The sequence below is a fragment of the Notechis scutatus genome, chromosome 14 (assembly GCF_049901735.1).
Source record: "Notechis scutatus isolate UNSWTSFEM ecotype Mainland chromosome 14, rNotScu1.2, whole genome shotgun sequence".
Taxonomy (NCBI): domain Eukaryota; kingdom Metazoa; phylum Chordata; class Lepidosauria; order Squamata; family Elapidae; genus Notechis; species Notechis scutatus.
In genome coordinates, this window is record NC_142022.1 from 8,605,158 (window position 1) to 8,622,789 (window position 17,632).

At 52.5% G+C, this 17,632-nt stretch overlaps 1 protein-coding gene across 2 annotated transcripts in view; it reads right to left on the reverse strand.

Moving 5' to 3' along the window:
* EFNA3 (ephrin A3) overlaps positions 1-8,642 on the reverse strand; it is a 36,950-nt gene extending 28,308 nt beyond the window's left edge. Inside the window, exon 1 of one of the 2 annotated variants that reach the window (XM_087943758.1) lies at positions 8,131-8,642. In XM_087943758.1, coding sequence (XP_087799884.1) covers positions 8,131-8,303 — 173 coding nt within the window. In that variant the 5' untranslated portion in view covers positions 8,304-8,642. The remainder of the gene's footprint in view (positions 1-8,130) is intronic. The other variant, XM_087943759.1, reaches the window with a different exon arrangement.
* Positions 8,643-17,632: the final 8,990 nt, after the last annotated feature.

Sequence of the window (17,632 nt, forward strand, 5' to 3'; positions counted from 1 at the left end):
AGAATGAAAGAGGGATAGAGGGGGGAAAGAGGGAGAGAGAGAAAAAGACAGAAAGAAAGAGAGAAAAACAGAGAAACAGAGAAAGAAAAAGAGAGAGAGAAAAAGAGAAAGAGGGAGAGAAAGAGGGAGGGACAGAAAGAGAATGACAGAGAAGAGAATGACAGAGAAAGAGGGAGAGAGGGGGGAAAGAGGGAGAGAGAGAAAAAGACAGAAAGAGAGAGAGAGAGAAGAAACAGAGAAAGAAAAAGAGAGAGAGAAAAAGAAAGTCAGAGAGAGACAGAAAGAATGACAAAGAGAATGACAAAGAAAGAGAGACAGAAAGAGGAGATAGAGAAAAGACAGAAAGAGAGAGAGAAAGACAGAGAAACAGAGAGAAAAAGAGAGAGAGAGAAAGAGAAAGAGAGACAGAAAGAGAATGACAGAGAAAGAGAATGACAGAGAAAGAATGACAGAGAAAGAGAATGACAGAGAAAGAGAGACAGAGGGGGGAAAGAGGGAGAGAGAGAAAAAGACAGAAAGAGAGAGAAACAAAGAGAAAGAGAGAGGAAAAGAGAGAAAGAGAGAGGACAGGGAGAAAGAGAAAGGGAAAAAGAGGAAGAAAGAAAAGAGAAAGACAGAGAAAAAGAGAGAGAAAAAGAGAGGAAGAAACAAAAAGAAACAAGAGAAAGAGAGGAAGAAACAAAGAGAGAGAAACAGAGAGAGAGAGAAGGACAGAGAAAGAAAGAAAGAAAAAGAGAGAGAGAGAGAGAGAGAGAGAAGGAGCGAGGGAGGGAGGGGACAAGATTTGGTGAGGGCAGCGAGGTTAATAGGATTTTGCTTAATGTTAAAGACGATTAAGTTAATAAGGAAAAGACTCTCCCCACCAGGGAGTGGGTGTGTGATGCACACATGCACCTTCTCTGCAGGAATTGAATTTGGGGAGGGGGGTCCTTTGTCCTCAAAAGAGCAGCCAAAATACCTCTATTTATCTGGACCGGTTTTAGAAGCGCAGTGGATGCTATTCAACCTCTCCAGATTCTCCTTGATGCATGCAGATATTTATACGCACATAAACATACACACAAAATTAAGTGTGTGTGTGCCTGTGTGTGTGTGTGTGCGTGCCTGTGTGAGCTTTAATTCGCCATCCACACGTGCCGTTCCGCGAGCAAATAAAAGTCAGCGTCGCCATATAATACCTCTCTAATAATAGCGAACGAAGAGAATGAAAATCACCGTTCAAATTGCCTTTTTTCGATTTGCCATTTTTCCCTCCCCACCGCCCGAAAGCAGGCCCTGTGTTTTATTTTTATTTTATCATATTTATTTGGTTTTTTTTGCATTATGGCTCTCTTTTTTTTTTCTTTTTTTCTTTCCTGCTTTGCAGATTTCCTCGAGAAATTGGTTTTCGGAGAGGAAAGAGGAGAGGAGGAGGAGGAGGAGAAGGTGGCGCGGGGCGGGGGAATAAATAAAATCAAAATAAAAACTGTTATTTTCTTAATGTTTCCTAAAAGGCTTTCGTGCCCAACTCTGGAGTAGATCGACTCCTGATGTCGAAAGAGGGATTGTAATGTTTTTTGTTTTTTTTTTGCAACTTGCAGAAAAGGCAGATTTTTTTTGGGAGGGGGAGGGAAAACAGACCCCTTCCGTTTTTGATAATAGCTTGTCATGTCAAGGAAGAAGAAAAACAGGGGGAAAAAAATTCCTTTTTATCACGTGCCTCTTTTTTGAATGTCAGGTTCGTCTCATCGGTTGAATCATTCTGGAAATAACAGCTTGTCCTAAGGAAGGGTGTGTTGAAAAAGAAAGAAAATGGAAATAATTTGGCACCGCCAGCCTGTTTGCGATGCAGGAGGACGGGATGCCCCCAAAAGGCCGTGCATGCTCTCTGTCCATGCTCAGGGGATGTTTTCCTTCCAGAGTTCGAGGCTCCGCTCGGCAGGGTAAACCGATAACATGATATATATTTTTATTTTTTATTTTTTTTGCAAAAACCAGTTTGGCAAGGATTGCACCGCGTCAGGCATGGTGGTGACCCAGTGTGGGTTGCCACTTCCGGGAGAGGTGGCATCTCGGTTTGCGATCAGCTGGATGTTGTAACGAGAATCAGGTTATCCTGGCTTGCAAAAAAAACAAAAACCCAAAACTTTATTTTCCCCTTCCTCAAAAACTTACTGTTGTTTGCTTAGCGACCGTTCGAAGGTACAACGGTGTTAGGAAAAAAGCGGATTCTGCACTTAAAACGGTTCCTCCCCCCAATCTAGCAACCCCCAAAAGTATTTATTAGACACACACACCCAAAAAATAACCCCACCGTTCCTGACAGCCAAGCCATTTCTGGAAGCCCTGCAGACCTACTGCCACACATTTAGTGGTTCAAAGCTACACTGCCCCTAAAAAAAAGCGACATACGACTGGTCCTCATTTTACAACCATTGTAGCATTCCCCTCCCATGGTCACATGATCAGAATTCGGGCGTTTTGTGGCCACCAATACATATTTTAGAATGCTACATATTGTAGCATTCTGGGTCATTTGCAAAACTATTCCCAGTTGGCTTTCCAACACGCCAACTCAAGAGGGGAATGTTTTAACACCCATGGGATTCGTTTAACGACTGTTTAAGAATCGTGGGGGGGGGGGAGAAACAGGGTGCGACTCGCTTAATGCCTGCCTTGCTTGGCGAAGAGATTCCCATCGCCGTTCCGGTCATTAAGTCGACAAAAGGGAAACACCAGCGTTACCTTTTTCGTGGGTGGAACCGATGGGGAGTTTAAAAGGGGAAGGGAGAGGGAGGGGTTGATCCCTTGAGAAGACCCGCCCCCAGGCTGCAGAAGAAGATCCTAAGATCCCTTCTCTGCTTCCTAGATGCCTTTGGGTGGCTCTAGGATTCATCAACATCCAAGTCACATCTGCCCTTGTCCAGTGAAATACACACTGCCCTGCACGTTACGAGCACAAGGACCGGCTTATTAAAATCAGGAAGGTTGCAGGTCCCTGAGAATTTGAGGAGGGGGGGGGGTACCAAAGGCAGAATCCAGAGATCACCCCCCTCCCATGCCAATTTAGGGGAGCGGGTTCAAATTTTTTGCAGGAAAACACGGTTTGGGAAGAAACAGGCGGTTACACTCAAGACGATTTCGCCTTAAAAAAGAGGTTTAATTTACGGTACCGGCGTGGGAAAAGGGCCAGATCTGGTTCGGATGGCAGATCTAATATGGGAAAAGATTCCAGGGGGGGTTGGAAAAGAAATGAAGGATCCACCAGGCTCCCCCCCCCCCCCATAAAGATGGGATTTGACTACCTGTGTCCCAGATGAGGCTGGGAAAAACGTGGCCGGTGGAAGGAACGCAGGCGTGGAAACGTGGACCGTCCCAGTCTACAGAGTCATGTTGGTGCAGACCCAGGTGTGTGTGTGATTCCACATCCACCTTGCAAGGATCCGGGGCACAAATTGGAGAGCTGGGGTTCCAGGAAGCTGCTCCAGGACCCTGGGAGAAAGTGGGGGAGACCGCCTCCCCCCCCAAAAAAAGATGGAGGCTCGTAAAACGGCAGAAAAAGGCCTGGGAAGATCCGCAGCCCAACGGGGACACCGTAGTGGCGGAGAACAAAGAGCGGTCGGTACCCAACAAAAGAGCGAAGGCTGTTTGTACAACCGTTTGCACGCCAAGTCCAGCGTGAATTGGTCATAAATCAGGGGCCAGAAGGAAGAAGAAGCTCTGGGAGAAGAGGAAGGGGAAATATATATATATATATATATATATATATATATATATATATATATATATATATATATATATATATATATATATATATATATATATATATATATATATTTCATGGAGACAAATACAAAATATTCTGGCACTTGGCGCCCTGCAGCCAAAATATTCTGCACTTGGCGCCCTGAATTATAGTCCGTTTCAGGATCTGGCCCAGAAAGACCCACTCCACCCCTAAAACCCGGCGCCCGGCGAGGCCCGCCGGGCTGCAGCGAAGCCCGCTTTGCCGCACTGCTCCACCATAAATATCCCCGACGCGCCGGCATCCCAGCTCTGCAGCAAGCCCTGTTCCTCCAGCCGGCCGGGAAGGACCCACGCCATCGGGATGCCGTTGGGCCCAAGCTGTGGTGTCGATCCCCCATTGGAAAGAGGGACAAGGCCCAGAGAGGAGAGAGGAGGCGCTGAGCAACCGGGCTGCTTTGCAGGGGTGTCGTGTCGTCGTTCCCCCCCCCCAAAAAAAATGAAGGAAAGGGACCTCTGACTCCAGTGGGCCTTTAGCATCCACGGAGACGGTGGTCCAGCACACTGGGAAGAGCTTCACCTGAACATCTCCTTAGCAACCGTCCCTCCGCAGGCCAAGTTAGGAAGGTTCGGCTGGCTGAGGCGGATGAAAAGAGGGAAGGGGGTGGGGGAGAGGGCAAAATAGGGCCCCCACCTCTCTCTCTCTCTCTGTCCCCTCCGCCATTGTTCGGTGCCCGCCAAGGCCCAATTCACAGGCGCAATTTATGGGCTCCGGGCTTCCGCCTCAGGGGACATTCTCAAGAGGCGACGGTGTTTCCCTGCCTGGACTTTCTGGAGAGGACGTGGGCGAAAGGCGTGAGAGCCAGGCGTGCAAGGACAGACGGGCGTACAGACGTGGGGGGGGGTAGGCAGGAGAGACACACACACACACACACACATACCAGGGTAGTATTCAGGGTAGCAACTTAGCACGGAGGGACAGCAATGGTGCCCACTTCATTGGCTGTCCCTGGCTCCTGGGCATGAGCTGGGAAGGAGTTGGCAGCAGGCATACACACCCCTCCGGTGGGCAGGTGTGTCGGGAAGGACGCTGCCAACGAGGGTGCCCACCGTTGGGCAGCTTGGAGCAGAGAAGGCAGGTTTTGAACCACCGTGCCACTTCCCTCCTTCACCTGGCATTGGGGAGGGGGTTGGGGTGTGTTTTTTTCCTCTGGGGCTCTGCATGGTGGAGCTTTAGAAATAACGTGCAGCCCCCCCACCCCTCCACTGTTCTCACCACCGGCCCGCCTCCCTGATCCGGTTCCCTGTGGCTTCCCTTGGCAGCCATGACAATCCCCAAATTATGGCTTCAACCGTTGATTCATTAAACATCTATATAGCGAAGGGAAAGATTGCCCAGGAAGGAAGGAAGGAAGGAAGAGGAAGGAAGGAAAGGAAGGAAGGAAGGAAGGAAGGAAGGAAGGAAGGAAGGAAGGAAGGAAGGAAGGAAGGAAGGAAGGAAAGGAAAGAAAGGAAGGAAGGAAGGAAGGAAGGAAGGAAGGAAGGATGGATGGATTCTATCTGTGTTCCTGTGAAGGGCACAAGGTGATTTGGTACCACTGGGGGGCAAAAGGAATGCGGCTGGCCGGCTTCTGAAATAGCTGGGGCTGCTGGACTACAACTCCCAGAGTTCCCAGCCAGGCTGAGAGTGAGAGGAAAGGCAGTCCCACTGTGGGGGAAGGTGGTGTCTGGCTCTGCAAATGGGAATTAAGTCTGCAGCCCTGAGGGGGGAGGGAGGGGAGAAGCAAAGTGCTTTCCCACAGCGGAGGGCTGGCCTTGGAAGAAGGGAGGGAGGGAGAGAAGGAAGGAGAGAGGGAGGGAGGGAAGGAAGGAAGGAGGGAGGGAGAGAAGGAAGGAGAAGGGAAGGAAGGAAGGAGGGAGGGAGAGAAGGAAGGAGAGAGGGAGGGAGAGAAGGAAGGAGGGAGGGAGAGAAGGAAGGAGAGAGGGAGGGAGAGAAGGAAGGAGAGAGGGAGGGAGAGAAGGAAGGAGAGAGGGAGGGAAAGAAGGAAGGAAGGAAGCAGGAAGAAAGAAGGAAGGAAGGAAAAGTGTGAGAAAGACAGGAGGGGAGGGAAGGAAGGAAAGAACGGGAGGAAGGAGGGAAGGTGAGAAAAAGAGAGGGAAAGGAAGGAGAGGCATCAAGAAAGGAAAAGTGTGTGAAAGAAGGGAGGAAGGGAAGGATGGGAGGAAGGTGAGAAAAAGGAGGGAGGGAGGGAGGAGGAAGAGAAAGTGGAGAGAGTGGGAAGGAAGGAAGGAAGAGAGGAGGAAGGAAGAGAGAAGGACAGAGGGAGGAGAGAAGAAAGAAGGAAAGTATGAAAGAGAGAGGAAGCAAATAAGGCAGGGTCTTATCCTGCCCCCTCAAAGGAGCCTAGAAACAGTTTCCCTCTCTGTTTGTAGCGCCCCCCAAGAAAAAGCCCCTTTCCCTTCCCTTCCTATGCAGGCAGACCCACCTCCCTCTAGCCAGGAAGATCCCACCAGACCACCAGAAACAGGGGGGGGTGTGTTTTTTGGGGGGTTGGTCTGCCTGTGTGGAAGTTAAACCCCCCGTGTTTTTTCCCCCTTTGCCAGGAAAGCGAGACAAACTCAGCGGCTCCCTGCCAGTTTCGGCCACAGAGGTGATCTCGCTTGGCAAGGCGCCTGTGCCAAGGGCAGCTATAGGTAGGGGAGGGGAAAGGGGAGGGCTAGCTGGGGAGAGAAACCTGCAAAGGCCGCGGGGGGGGGGCGGGGAAGCAATTCCCGACCCTTGAACCCGGTCCCCCCACCCCCGCTCCTCACCGCCCCATTGCACCAGGCACCCAACCCGTTTCTCCCCCAGAGGCTGGAAAAGACACAACCTCGCCCAATTCTCGCCCCCTGGGGATGCCCGGTCGGTTGCCTGGGCACGTGCCACACACGGGGGGGTGCCCTGGAGGGGGTGGCAGCGAGGCCAGGAGCTCCCGGCTCTTTCCCCGCCCGCCCGTGGATGCCAGGCAGCTGGGTGCGCCCGGGTCAGGTCCAGCCTGCTAGCCACCCGCCCACCCACCGGGGCCTGAAGGAAAGGAAAGGAAAGGAAAGGAAAGGAAAGGAAGGAAGGAAGGAAAGAAAGGAAAAGAAGGAAGGAAAGAAAGGAAAGGAAGGAAGGAAGGAAGGAAGAAAAGGAAGGAAGGAAGGAAGGAAATAATAATAATAATCCGGGGAAAATAGGTCACAACACGCGTGCACTCCGCCGCACAAAGCCCCCACCGATCGCCGCCTGGAGACCCCGCCCGTCGCGCCCGGGTAAGGGGGTTGCCTCCCCTCCCCCGCCGGCGCTTGGAGGGCATCGCTGGGGTCCGGGGAAGCGGCGGGGGACCCCTCCAAGCCATGGACGCGGGTTTCTGCCGCCCTCCTCAACTATTCCTCCCAGGCAGAGCAAAAGGCGCGCGTTCACAGAGCGGCTTCCCTCCCCTCCGCCCCACGAACCCACCACCAGCCGTGGGCGGGGGGTCTTTCCCGGCTTTTCCCGGTCCGCGCGGAATAGCTGGCCGGGCGAGAGAAGCGGCGCCCTGACTGGAGAAGGAAAGAAGGGAGGGAGGGAGGGAGGGAGGAAGGAAGGAAGGAAGGAAGGAAGGAAGATTGGAGGGATAAGGAAGGAAGGAAGGACAGGGAAGGAAGGAAAGAAGGACAGGCAAGATAGGAAGGAAGGAAGGAAGGAAGGAAGGAAGGAAGGAAGGAAGGAAGGAAGGAAGGAAGGAAGTGGAGGGAGAGAGAAAGGTTGTAATCGGGTAGGAAGATTATATAAGGAGGAACGAAAGAGGGAAGGAAGGAAGGAAGGAAAGAAGTGGAGGGGGGAAGGAAGGAAGGAAGATTGGAAGGGGAGAAGGAAGGAAGGAAAGAGGGAAGAAAAGAAGGCAGGTTTTGGAGGAGGGAAGGAAGGAAGATTATATAGCGAGGAAGGAAAGAAGGAAGGAAGGAAGAAAGTGGAGGGGGAAGGAAAGAATAGTTGAAGGAAAGAAGGAGGACGGATGGATTTTGGCAAAGCGACCCCCTCCCCAGTCCCCACCCCCCCCCCCGTCCAGCTGCAACCCCCCCACAGCCCCATCTTCAGTTCTAGTAGAGGCCACCATGCCTTGACTTTGACGGGGAGGGGGAGAGAGAGGGACCAAGGGAGGGCGGGGGAGGGGAGGGGCGGGGGTCCCCGTCCAGACAGCCGCCAGACGGGGGAGGACTGTCAAGAGCTTGAGCGAGGCAGGCGAGGCGGAATCTCTCGAGAGGAGACGCGGGTGGGGAGGTGGGTTGCGGGGAGGGGAAGCTTGATGCAGACCCCCTCCCCTTATTTTTGAAGCCCCCTCCTCTATCCCTCCTATTATCCTGCCCTCCCCCTCCCCCAAATAACAACCTCAGGGTACTCACTGCGGGTTGGAGCTGTTCCAATGCACCGCGTGTCGGTTGCCGGAGCTGCCGCGGCACAGGAGAAGCACCAGCAGCTGCAGGAGGAGCAGCAGCGGCGGCGGAGACGACGACGAGGAGGAGGAGGAAGAAGAGGAAAGCGGCGGGCAGAGGCGAGGCAGCGAGAGCCGGGCCATCCCGCCGGGCTGGCGTCCCGGGCCCCAGCCACCGCGCCAAGGGAGGGAGCCCCGTGCCCGGTGCGTAAAAACCAAACGGGAGCTACCCAAGGCGGCACCAAACCTTTTGCGCTCTGCTCGACTCGCTGCTGCTGCTGCTGCTGGTGCTGAAGCTTCCTCCACAGCGCCGCCCCGGCTCCTCCTCGCGCGCCCCCGGGACCGGGACCGCCTCCCCCGCCCGCCCCCGCCTCGTGATGCCCAGGCGCGCCCCCGCGGGTTCCCACGGGCTCCCACGCTGCGCTTTCTCGCCAAAGCCCAGCCTCTTTTGCGCGCCCGGGCTCTCTTCTCCGGCTCAGCCAGGCAGCCAGGAGGGAGGGGAGGGGGAGGGGACAGAGCAGAGGTGGGGGGAGGAGTCTGGTTGGGCCTATAGGCCACGCCCCCTTTGGGGGAACCCTCCTCTACCCCCTTTCCCCCTCCCCCAATTTCCCTACCTAGCGGGGAAGGGAATAAAAAAAAAAAAGCTAAACCTTTCCAGATGTTGAATGCTTTTTTTTCCAACGGGGTTCGCTTTGTGATATAGCATAGTGCTCCATTTAATGGCCACAAGGGAGCCCCACTGTTTCTGGGGCGGAGGGAGGCATGTGTGGAGTTTGCACATACACACACACACACACACACACACACCTCCCTCCCCGTTTTGCAACCTTTCTCACCCGCGGTCCTTAAGGGAATCACTGCCATGGTTCGGTCTTTAAGGTGCGCCCGCCTGCATTGCCCCCCTGTGCTTGGCTTGTCCCAAGGTCATAGATCCCAGAATAAAAGAGTTGGAAGGGGACCTTGGAGGCCATCTAGTCCAACCCGCTTCCTCCAGCAGGAGAGTCTGTTCCAAATATGAGCCTCTACCTAGGATTGAGGTCGTGAAAGGGGACCGCGTCACCCCCGACTCTGCAACCGTCATAAATGCAAGTCAGGGGCCTGGGAATTTGGATCAAGTGTGGAAAAACGCGGTCCTGAGTCCCTTTTTCGATGGGGCTGTTGTAACTCTGAATGGTCGCTAAACAAACTCTTGTCCTGGATCGGAGGAGGGGCAGCTCTCAACCCTACTCTCTTGTAACCCTCTTTGCTTTCTTTCTGGGAATAATCCGAAGGAAGGGAGCGGCCTTTTTGAGCATGGACAGAGAGCCATGCTTATTCCCTATTTTAAAAATCCAGAGGGGAGGAAGAGCCAGAGCAAGCCGGCTTCAACTCCACCACGTTGGCTGGAAAAGGCAAGAGTGCCTCTGAGCCCGTGCAGATGGCCTGCTTCCCACAGCGGGCTCGCCAGCCCTCCGGAGGAAAGCCAGGATGGAAGGCAAGGGACCCCTGGAAGAGGATCCAAGCAGGCGAGCGAGCGGCAGGGCCCGGCCACCCAGCCTCTCTGCCTGGCGCCCAGAAATGCTGAGCTAGGAAACTGGGCGACAGACGCCTGCGTTGTGCCCACCCAGCGGGGAGACTCCCACCGGGCAGGAGCTTGCCGTGCCCGGACACGCCGAGCAGCAGAGGCCAAATTGGACGCGGCGCGTCAGGAATGCAGCCAAAAGCCCCAGGCCTAGGTGGGAACCTGTGTCCTGCGTTGGAGAAGTCGGCTGCACCCTCCCGTCCTCCCTCCGTGGGGTGCGTGGAGCAGGCCTGCCTCTTTCCCTAACGGCCTTCTTTTCTATTTATTTCTTCTTCTCCTTCTCCTCCTTCCTCTTCCTCTTCCTCTTCTCTCCTCTCCTCTCCTCTCCCTCTCCTCCTCCTCCTCCTCCTCCTCCTCCTCCTCCTCCTCCTCCTCCTCCTCTTCTTCTTCTTCTTCTTCTTCTTCTTCTTCTTTTTCTCTCCTTCCTCCTCTTCCTCTTCCTCCTCTTCTTCTTCCTCTTCCTCTTCTTCTTCTTCCTTTTCTTCTCCTTCCACTTCCTCTTCCTCTTTTCTTCTTCTCCTCCTCCTCCTCCTCTTCTTCTCCCCCTCCTCCTTGTTCTTCTTCCTCTTCCTCTTCTTCTTCTCCCCCTCTCTTCTCCTCCTCTTCTTCTTCTTCTTCTTCTTCTTCTTCTTCTTCTTCTTCTTCTTCTTCTTCTTCTCCTCCTTCCTCTTCCTCTTCTCCTTCTCCTCCTCTTCTTCCTCTTCCTCTCCTCCTCCTCTCTCCTCCTTCTCTTCTTCCTCTTCTTCTTCTTCTTCCTCTCTTCTTCCTCTTCTCCTCCTTCCTCTTCCTCCTCTTCTCCTCTTCTTCCTCTTCCTCTTCTCTCCTCCTCCTCCTCCTCCACCACCACCACCACAAGTTTTTAGTTTATTTCCAAATACAAAAGAAGAAACAAACTAACAGCCAGCAGACACAATGCATAAAAATAAAATAAAAATGTGTATCCGATAAACCCCTGACTCTTTCCCCCGAATGAACGCTCAGCACCCTCACACACGCAAATTGGGGTTTGGAGAATGGACCCCTTTCCCAAAAAACTTTCCCCGCCTCCCCCATAGCCAATGGACCCTCATCCGATGAAATCGTGCCCCTTTGCTATCCGGGCAGCCGCTTGTTCTGCCCTCCCAAAACTCGTCCAGGGTCTACGAGTTTTTTTTTTTCCAAATTGCACCTTTGCAAACCAGGACAGGTAAGCTTCCCAGAAAAATTTTCTGGCCAACGCGGAACCCACGTTGGGATGTGTTGTTACAAGAGTGCAGCCTGCATCGACCTGGCTTGTGTAAACACACGCCAGGGGGTTGTTGGTTGGACTTATAAAAGCCTCTTTTTTTACAGGCCTGTTTCCAAGCTTAGAAAATGTTCTATTTTCCTCCCTTTCCTGGCCCTACAAGGGGAACAAACACCGTTTTATCCTTCTGTAAATGACAACGGAACGGATTGCGCCAAGCTGGGGTTTTAACCTGGGTGTCCCCGTCACAAGCCGAGTTCAAGCCAATGTCCTGGCTCGATTCTTGGATAGACCAGGCCCTGATGTGAGAGCCGCCAAGGGCTTGCTCCCTGCTGAAGCCAACCATAGAACGGTGGAGCTGGAAGGAACCCTGGAGGTCAGGTAATCCAGCCTGCCACCCAGCTTAGAAAAAACACGGATTAACCATCCACACCTCTCAATTCTTGTTGGTCTTCTGAGCAGGGGGTTGGGCTAGATGACCTCCAAGGTCTCTCCCGACTCTTGTTCTTCTGTACTCTAAGCAGGGATTTGATGACCTCCAAGGTCCCTTCCAACTCCGTTCCTCTGTCTTCTGGGCAGGGGTTGGGCTAGTTGACCTCTAAGGTCCCTCCCAACTCCATTACTCTGTCCTCTGAGCAGGGCTAGTTGACCTCTAAGGTTCCTCCCAATTCTAACTCTGTCCTCTGGGCAGGGGTTGGACTGGATGACCTCCAAGGTCCCTCCCAACTCCGTTACTCTGTCTTCTGGGCAGGGGTTGGACTGGATGACCTCCAAGGTCCCTCCCAACTCTGTTACTCTGTCCTCTGGGCAGGGGTTGGACTGATGACCTCCAAGGTCCCTCCCAACTCCGTTACTCTGTCTTCTGGGCAGGGGGTTGGACTGGATGACCTCCAAGGTCCCTCCCAACTCTGTTACTCTGTCCTCTGGGCAGGGGGTTGGACTGGATGACCTCCAAGGTCCCTCCCAACTCGTTACTCTGTCCTCTGGGCAGGGGGTTGGGGCTAGATAACCTCCAAAGTGCCTCCCAAACTGTGATATTCTATTCTTCTGAAATGAAATCTGTTCACAGGAGCCTCCTGCCCTCTCATTTCGACCCTGTTTTATTTGCACCAGGCTTAAAAAACTGTTTTGCTTCCTCCTCCCTCCGGAGCTGGCTGTTGTCCGACTGATTCACTCCCCCGCCCGCCCGCCCCCCCCTCACCTACTGGGACCCAACCTTGTGCCCTGCCCAAACACGCCCCATGCCAACTTCGCCCTTGGACTGTGGCTGCTGGCACCAACTTTCCCTGGTTTAAATGAACAGCTATTTCCTTCTAAGATTATACGTCTCTGCTAGGCGTTACGCAAGAGAGAAAGTTAAAAAGCTGCTTTTTTCCCCCATTTTAATTTGTTATTTTTTTTTGCTCTGGCCTTGGGTGGAAAGCTTCCCTTTGGGGAACGGGGGGGGGGGGGAGGCAGGGTCTCGCCCCCCCCCCACTTCCCCCCACTCCTGTTTTTGCCTCCTGGAAACCAGGGTCAGGCGAGGCCTTGATGAAGACAGACAAGTGGCTGATCTCAATTAAAATATTATTATAGGAAGATACTTCTGGGCAATTATATTGGAGATGTATTTCCTTCTTTCTTTCTTTGGATCTTTTATCTCCCTTCCTTCCTTCCTTCTTTGGCTATCTTCCTCTACCTTCCTTCCCCATTTTCTTTCTGTGCTTTTTCTTTTTCTCCTTTCCTTCCTTCCTTCTTTCCTTTCTTCTTGCCTATCTTTTTCTTTTTTCCTTCCTTCTTTGTCTGTCTTTCTTTTCCTTCTTTATCTCTTCCTTCCTTCCTTCCCTTCCCTTCCTTCCATCTGTTTTACTTCCTTGTCTATTTCTTCTTCTCTCTCTTTTCCTTCTTCCTTCCTTCCTTCCTTCCTATCTCTTTTCCTTCCTTCCTCTTCTATTTTCCCTTCCTTCCTTCATCCTTCTCTTTCTTTTCATTCCTTCCTTCCTTGTTATTATTTTTCCTTCCTTGCCATGTTTCTTTTCCTTCCTTCCTTCCTTCCTTCCTTCCTTCCTTCCTTCCTTCCTTCCTTCCTTCCTTCCTTCCTTCCTTCCTTGCCTCTTCCTCCTTCTTTTTTTCATTCCTTCCCTGTTTCCTTGCTGTCTCTTTCTTCCTTCCTTTCCTTCCTTCCATCTGTTTTCCTTCCTTGTTTATTTATTTTTCCTTCCTTCCTTCTTTGTCTATCTTTCCTTCATTCCTTCATCTATCTCTTTTCCTTCCTTCCATCCATCTGTTTTCCTTCCTTATCTATTTCTCTTTCTTTCTTTCCTTCCTTCCTTCCTTCCTTCCTTCCTTCCTTCCTTCCTTCCTTCCTTCCTTCCTTCCTTCCTTCCTTCCTTCCTTCCTTCTTGTCTATCTCTTTCTCTTTCCCTTCCTTCCTTCGTCTATCTCTTTCTTTTCATTCCTTCCTTCCCTGTTTTCCTTCCTTGCCATTTCTTTTTCCTTCCTTCCTTCCTTCCTTCCTTCCTTCCTTCCTTCTTTCCTTCCTATCTCTTTCTTTTGTTTTCTTCCTTCCTTCCTTCCTTCCATCCATCTGTTTTCCTTCCTTATCTATTTCTCTCTTTTTCTTTCCTTCCTTCCTTCCTTCCTTCCTTCCTTCCTTCCTTCCTTCCTTCCTTCCTTCCTTCCTTCCTTCCTTTCCTCCTCCTCCCTCCCCCTCCCTCCCTCCCATTTAATATCTCCCCCTCCCTGCTTCCCCCTCACCCCAGAGGCTGCCTTTCCCCCTTGGGCCACCCCACTCGCCCGATTGCCTTCCAAATCCCTCTTTCTACTCCATGTTTTTCTCCTGATCCACCGCTGACAACTTGATCCGACCTGCCAAAGGATGAGTAACACCAACTCTGCCAGGCCCCCTCCCCCCCCCCAGCCCCCTCTCCCCACCTTCCCAGTTTGCGCAATCCGCAATTCGAGAGAGCCACGGCCAGTCCCTGGTTTAGGGCCTTCTACAGGTATGGCGACTGCCAAGTTCAAAGAAACAGGAAAGGGAAATTGCACACCCACGTATGAATTTTTTGCATTTTGTGCCTGTGTGTGTGTCTGTGTGTGTTTGTGTGTGTGTGTGTGTATGAGTCAACTGGCATTCCTCGTCTTCCCACGTTCCTCCAGTCATCCCCAACTCACACCCCGGGTTAGCCCGAACCAGGTACGGCCATTCACACAACCATTTTCAACAGAAATGGGTTTTTCAGCAGAAACGGCCCTAAAAAATTGGCTTTATTGCTTACGAACCTCATGTCCATCCTGCTTTTAAGCCCAAAGTGGCATAAGTAAGGGTTTTTTTTTTCCCCTTCCCCCTCCCAGGCTATTTCCTCCCAACAACAACCCTGTGAGGTAGGCCATGGCAAACGTCCCTGTCGCAGGAAAGAGGGACTTAAACCCTGATGCCATGCCAACATCCTCATCTAAACCGGCTTTCCAATCCCGTGTCGCGACCCCCCACAACCCAGGGGTCCTCAAACTTGGCCACTTTAAGACTTGTGGACTACAACTCCCAGAATCCTCCGGCCGGCATGCTTCAAAATACATGGACTACAACTCCCAGAATCCTCCAGCCAGCATGCTTCAAAATACATGGACTTCAACTCCCAGAATCCTCCAGCCAGCATGCTTCAAAATACATGGACTTCAACTCCCAGAATCCTCCAGCCAGCATGCTTCAAAATACATGGACTTCAACTCCCAGAATCCTCCAGCCGGCATGCTTCAAAATACATGGACTACAACTCCCAGAATCCTCCAGCCAGCATGCTTCAAAATACATGGACTTCAACTCCCAGAATTCTCCACTCAGCCATATTCTTGGGGGGTGGGGGTTTGAAATCCATAGATCTTAAAGCACGGTGGCTGGAGAATTCTGGGAGTTGAAGTCCACAAGACTTATTAAAGTGGCCAAGTTTGGAGGCCTCTGCTTATAAGATATATGGCGGGCGTCATAAGTACGAGTTAGATGCCGAGCGTCGGAATTTCGATCGCGGGGATGCGGCAACCCTCGTAAGGCTGACAAACAGTCCTTAAGCCCCCTCGGTTGGTGCTGCTACTGTGTCTCCGGTCACTAAACAAACCATCGCAAGTCGAGGACCCTACCTGTAATGTACCCTAGGGGTGGGGTGGAGGGGGGCAGGCAAGCATTGGGGGTGCAGACATCCCCCTGGAGGGCGTAGAGGAGTCTCCTGCTTGGTTGGGCGAGGGGGTTGGACTAGATGACCTAACCAGGTCCCTTCCAACTCTTGTTAATCTGTTAATGAACCTTTGTTGGTTTTAACAGGAACTTTTCGCAAACTTTGTGCGGAAAGAGTTGAGAGGCTTTGCAACTGAATGACTCAAGTCCTTCAAAAAGTTCCAGATAACACAAGGGCCATCCAGGATTTGCAAACAAACCCACATCAGCTTCTGGGGGGGAAAAAACCAAACCATCTTCCCCGCATTAAATGAAAAAAACAACAACAACAAGGAAATAAATGTGGCAGAAAAATCTGTTTCCCCTCATTGCAACATCCAGGTGAAAATTGGATGTGATTCCTTTCATTTTTTGGAAAGAAGTTCACGTTCCGGCCAAAATATCATATAGGCAGTCCTTGACTTACAACCTAAAAAAAATTATGTCACTAAGCGGGATGGGTGGTTCTGTGAGCTTGGCTCCGTTTTACGGCTTTTCTGGGCTGCGGTTTGTAAGTGAATCACGCCAGTTGTTAAGAGAAGCTGGCTTGCCCTTGGACGCCACCATTGTCATAAATACGAATCAGCTGCCCAGGGTTCGAATTTTGATCCCACGACCCTCGCAACGGTCGTAAGTGTGAAAAAAACAGCCGTAAAAAGCCCCTTTTGGCCGCGCCGTTGTAACTTCGAATGGTCGCTAAACGAATGGTGGTAAGCCAAGGACCGCCTGTATTCAGATCTACCCTGTTGGACTGTGGTAACACAACGGCGAAGCCCGCTTCATTTAACAACCGTTGTTTCCTAACTTAACCCTGCAGAGATTCACGTTCACCGCTCCGGCCGTAAAACGGGGCAAACCTCCCTGAACCACCGCCTCCGCTTAGCGACCGAAATTGGCAGCCACAACTGTGGTCAAGGACTAGCCGCCTTGTGGTTTGGAAGCCCGATGGCGAGGGAAGTGCGGGAGGGCACGAAGTTGATCTCGCTGAACGGTCGTGCCACGGCGAGCGCCCATCACCCACCAGTCAACGGGCAGGCCGAGTGGCCGTCTGCCAAAACCGACGTGACGATGGACGGACGGACGGCCGTTCCAGCAGCAAAGGCTTGGCATCGTCCCCCTCCCCCTGGCTTCTCCCCAGGGACAAGATTGAAGACCCCCCCTCCCTCGTTTCCCGCCCACGGCGCAGCCGTCAGGAACCCTGGCAGGCTCACGGCACAGATAGTGCCGAACGCGAGAACGGGCAGTGCCAGGGAGGGACGAGTTCTTGGCAGCCGGCCAAACCAAGGCTCTCTCTCTGTGTGTGTGTGTGTGTGTGTGTGTTTGTCCATGTGTGCACACGCACCGTGGAATGGTGAAAGACAGAGCAAGGCAACGGGTGCTACGGTGGTGCTGCTGCTGTTGGGAGGCAGGAAACTGAGAATTGCGCTTTCTGTCTGCCACGGCGTGCCAGTCGCCACCTTCTGCCACACGCTGTCACCCAGAAGGGGGGGGGGGAAACCCCGCTCTTCACGCGCCCAGTGGCACAGAAATAGCTCCCCCCTCTCGTATAGAGGGCGCCTTTGCGAAGACGCAAGCAGGCCTGCGCGCCATGTGGTGCACCGCTGCGGGCAGCCACCCTGCACCCCAAGGTGGCAGCGGCAGGAGGAAGATTGCACGCCGGGGACTTCAGTATAGGCGATTCCTCAGTTTAGCGGCCAAAGTTACAACGGAACGAAGTGGCTTATGATGAGGGGTGGGAGTCAAATTTTTTAACAACCGGTTCTGTGGGCGTGGCTTAGTTGGTGGGCGTGGCTTGGTGGTCATGTTATTGGCTGGGCGTGGCCAACTCAATATTACATCGAGGCACGCATCTCCTCGCCTGGCCTCTCGTGACTGTGGGGATGCTGCAACAGTCGTAAGTGTGAAAAACGGCCATAAGTCACTTTTTTCAGGGCCATTGTAACCCTGAATGGCCGCTCCACACGAGCAAAGTACCAGCAAAGGAGGGGGAAAAAATCTCCAGAGAAGTTCCAGAGACAGGAAGTCTAGTCCTGCCAAGAATGGAATAAGGGTTAACGGAGAGGCCGTTTCTGTAAGCAACCCCAGAATGTTTCCTTCCTGCCTTCCTTACGGGATTAGCCCAGTAATTTCTTCTAACAACCGGTTCTCCGAACTGCTTAGAATATTAACAACCGGTTCTAGCGAATAGGTGCGAACCGGTAGAATCCCACCCCTGCTTACGATCGTTTTTCACCCTTAGTGACTGTTGCCGCATCCCCTGTGGTCATGTCCTCAAAATGTCTGCCCCATGGGCTCGTATTTATGACGGTCGCAGTCTCCCGGGGAGATCACACGCGATCCTCTTTTGCAAGTCAACGCAGAAAAGAGATTTGCTTAACCTCCCATTGCAACTAAGTTCAGGATGGATTCACTGAAACGACGGTGGGCAGGAAAGCTCGTACGAAGGGGCATGACTCATTTAAGAACGGTCTCGCTCAGTGGCGGAGATGGAGGAGGGG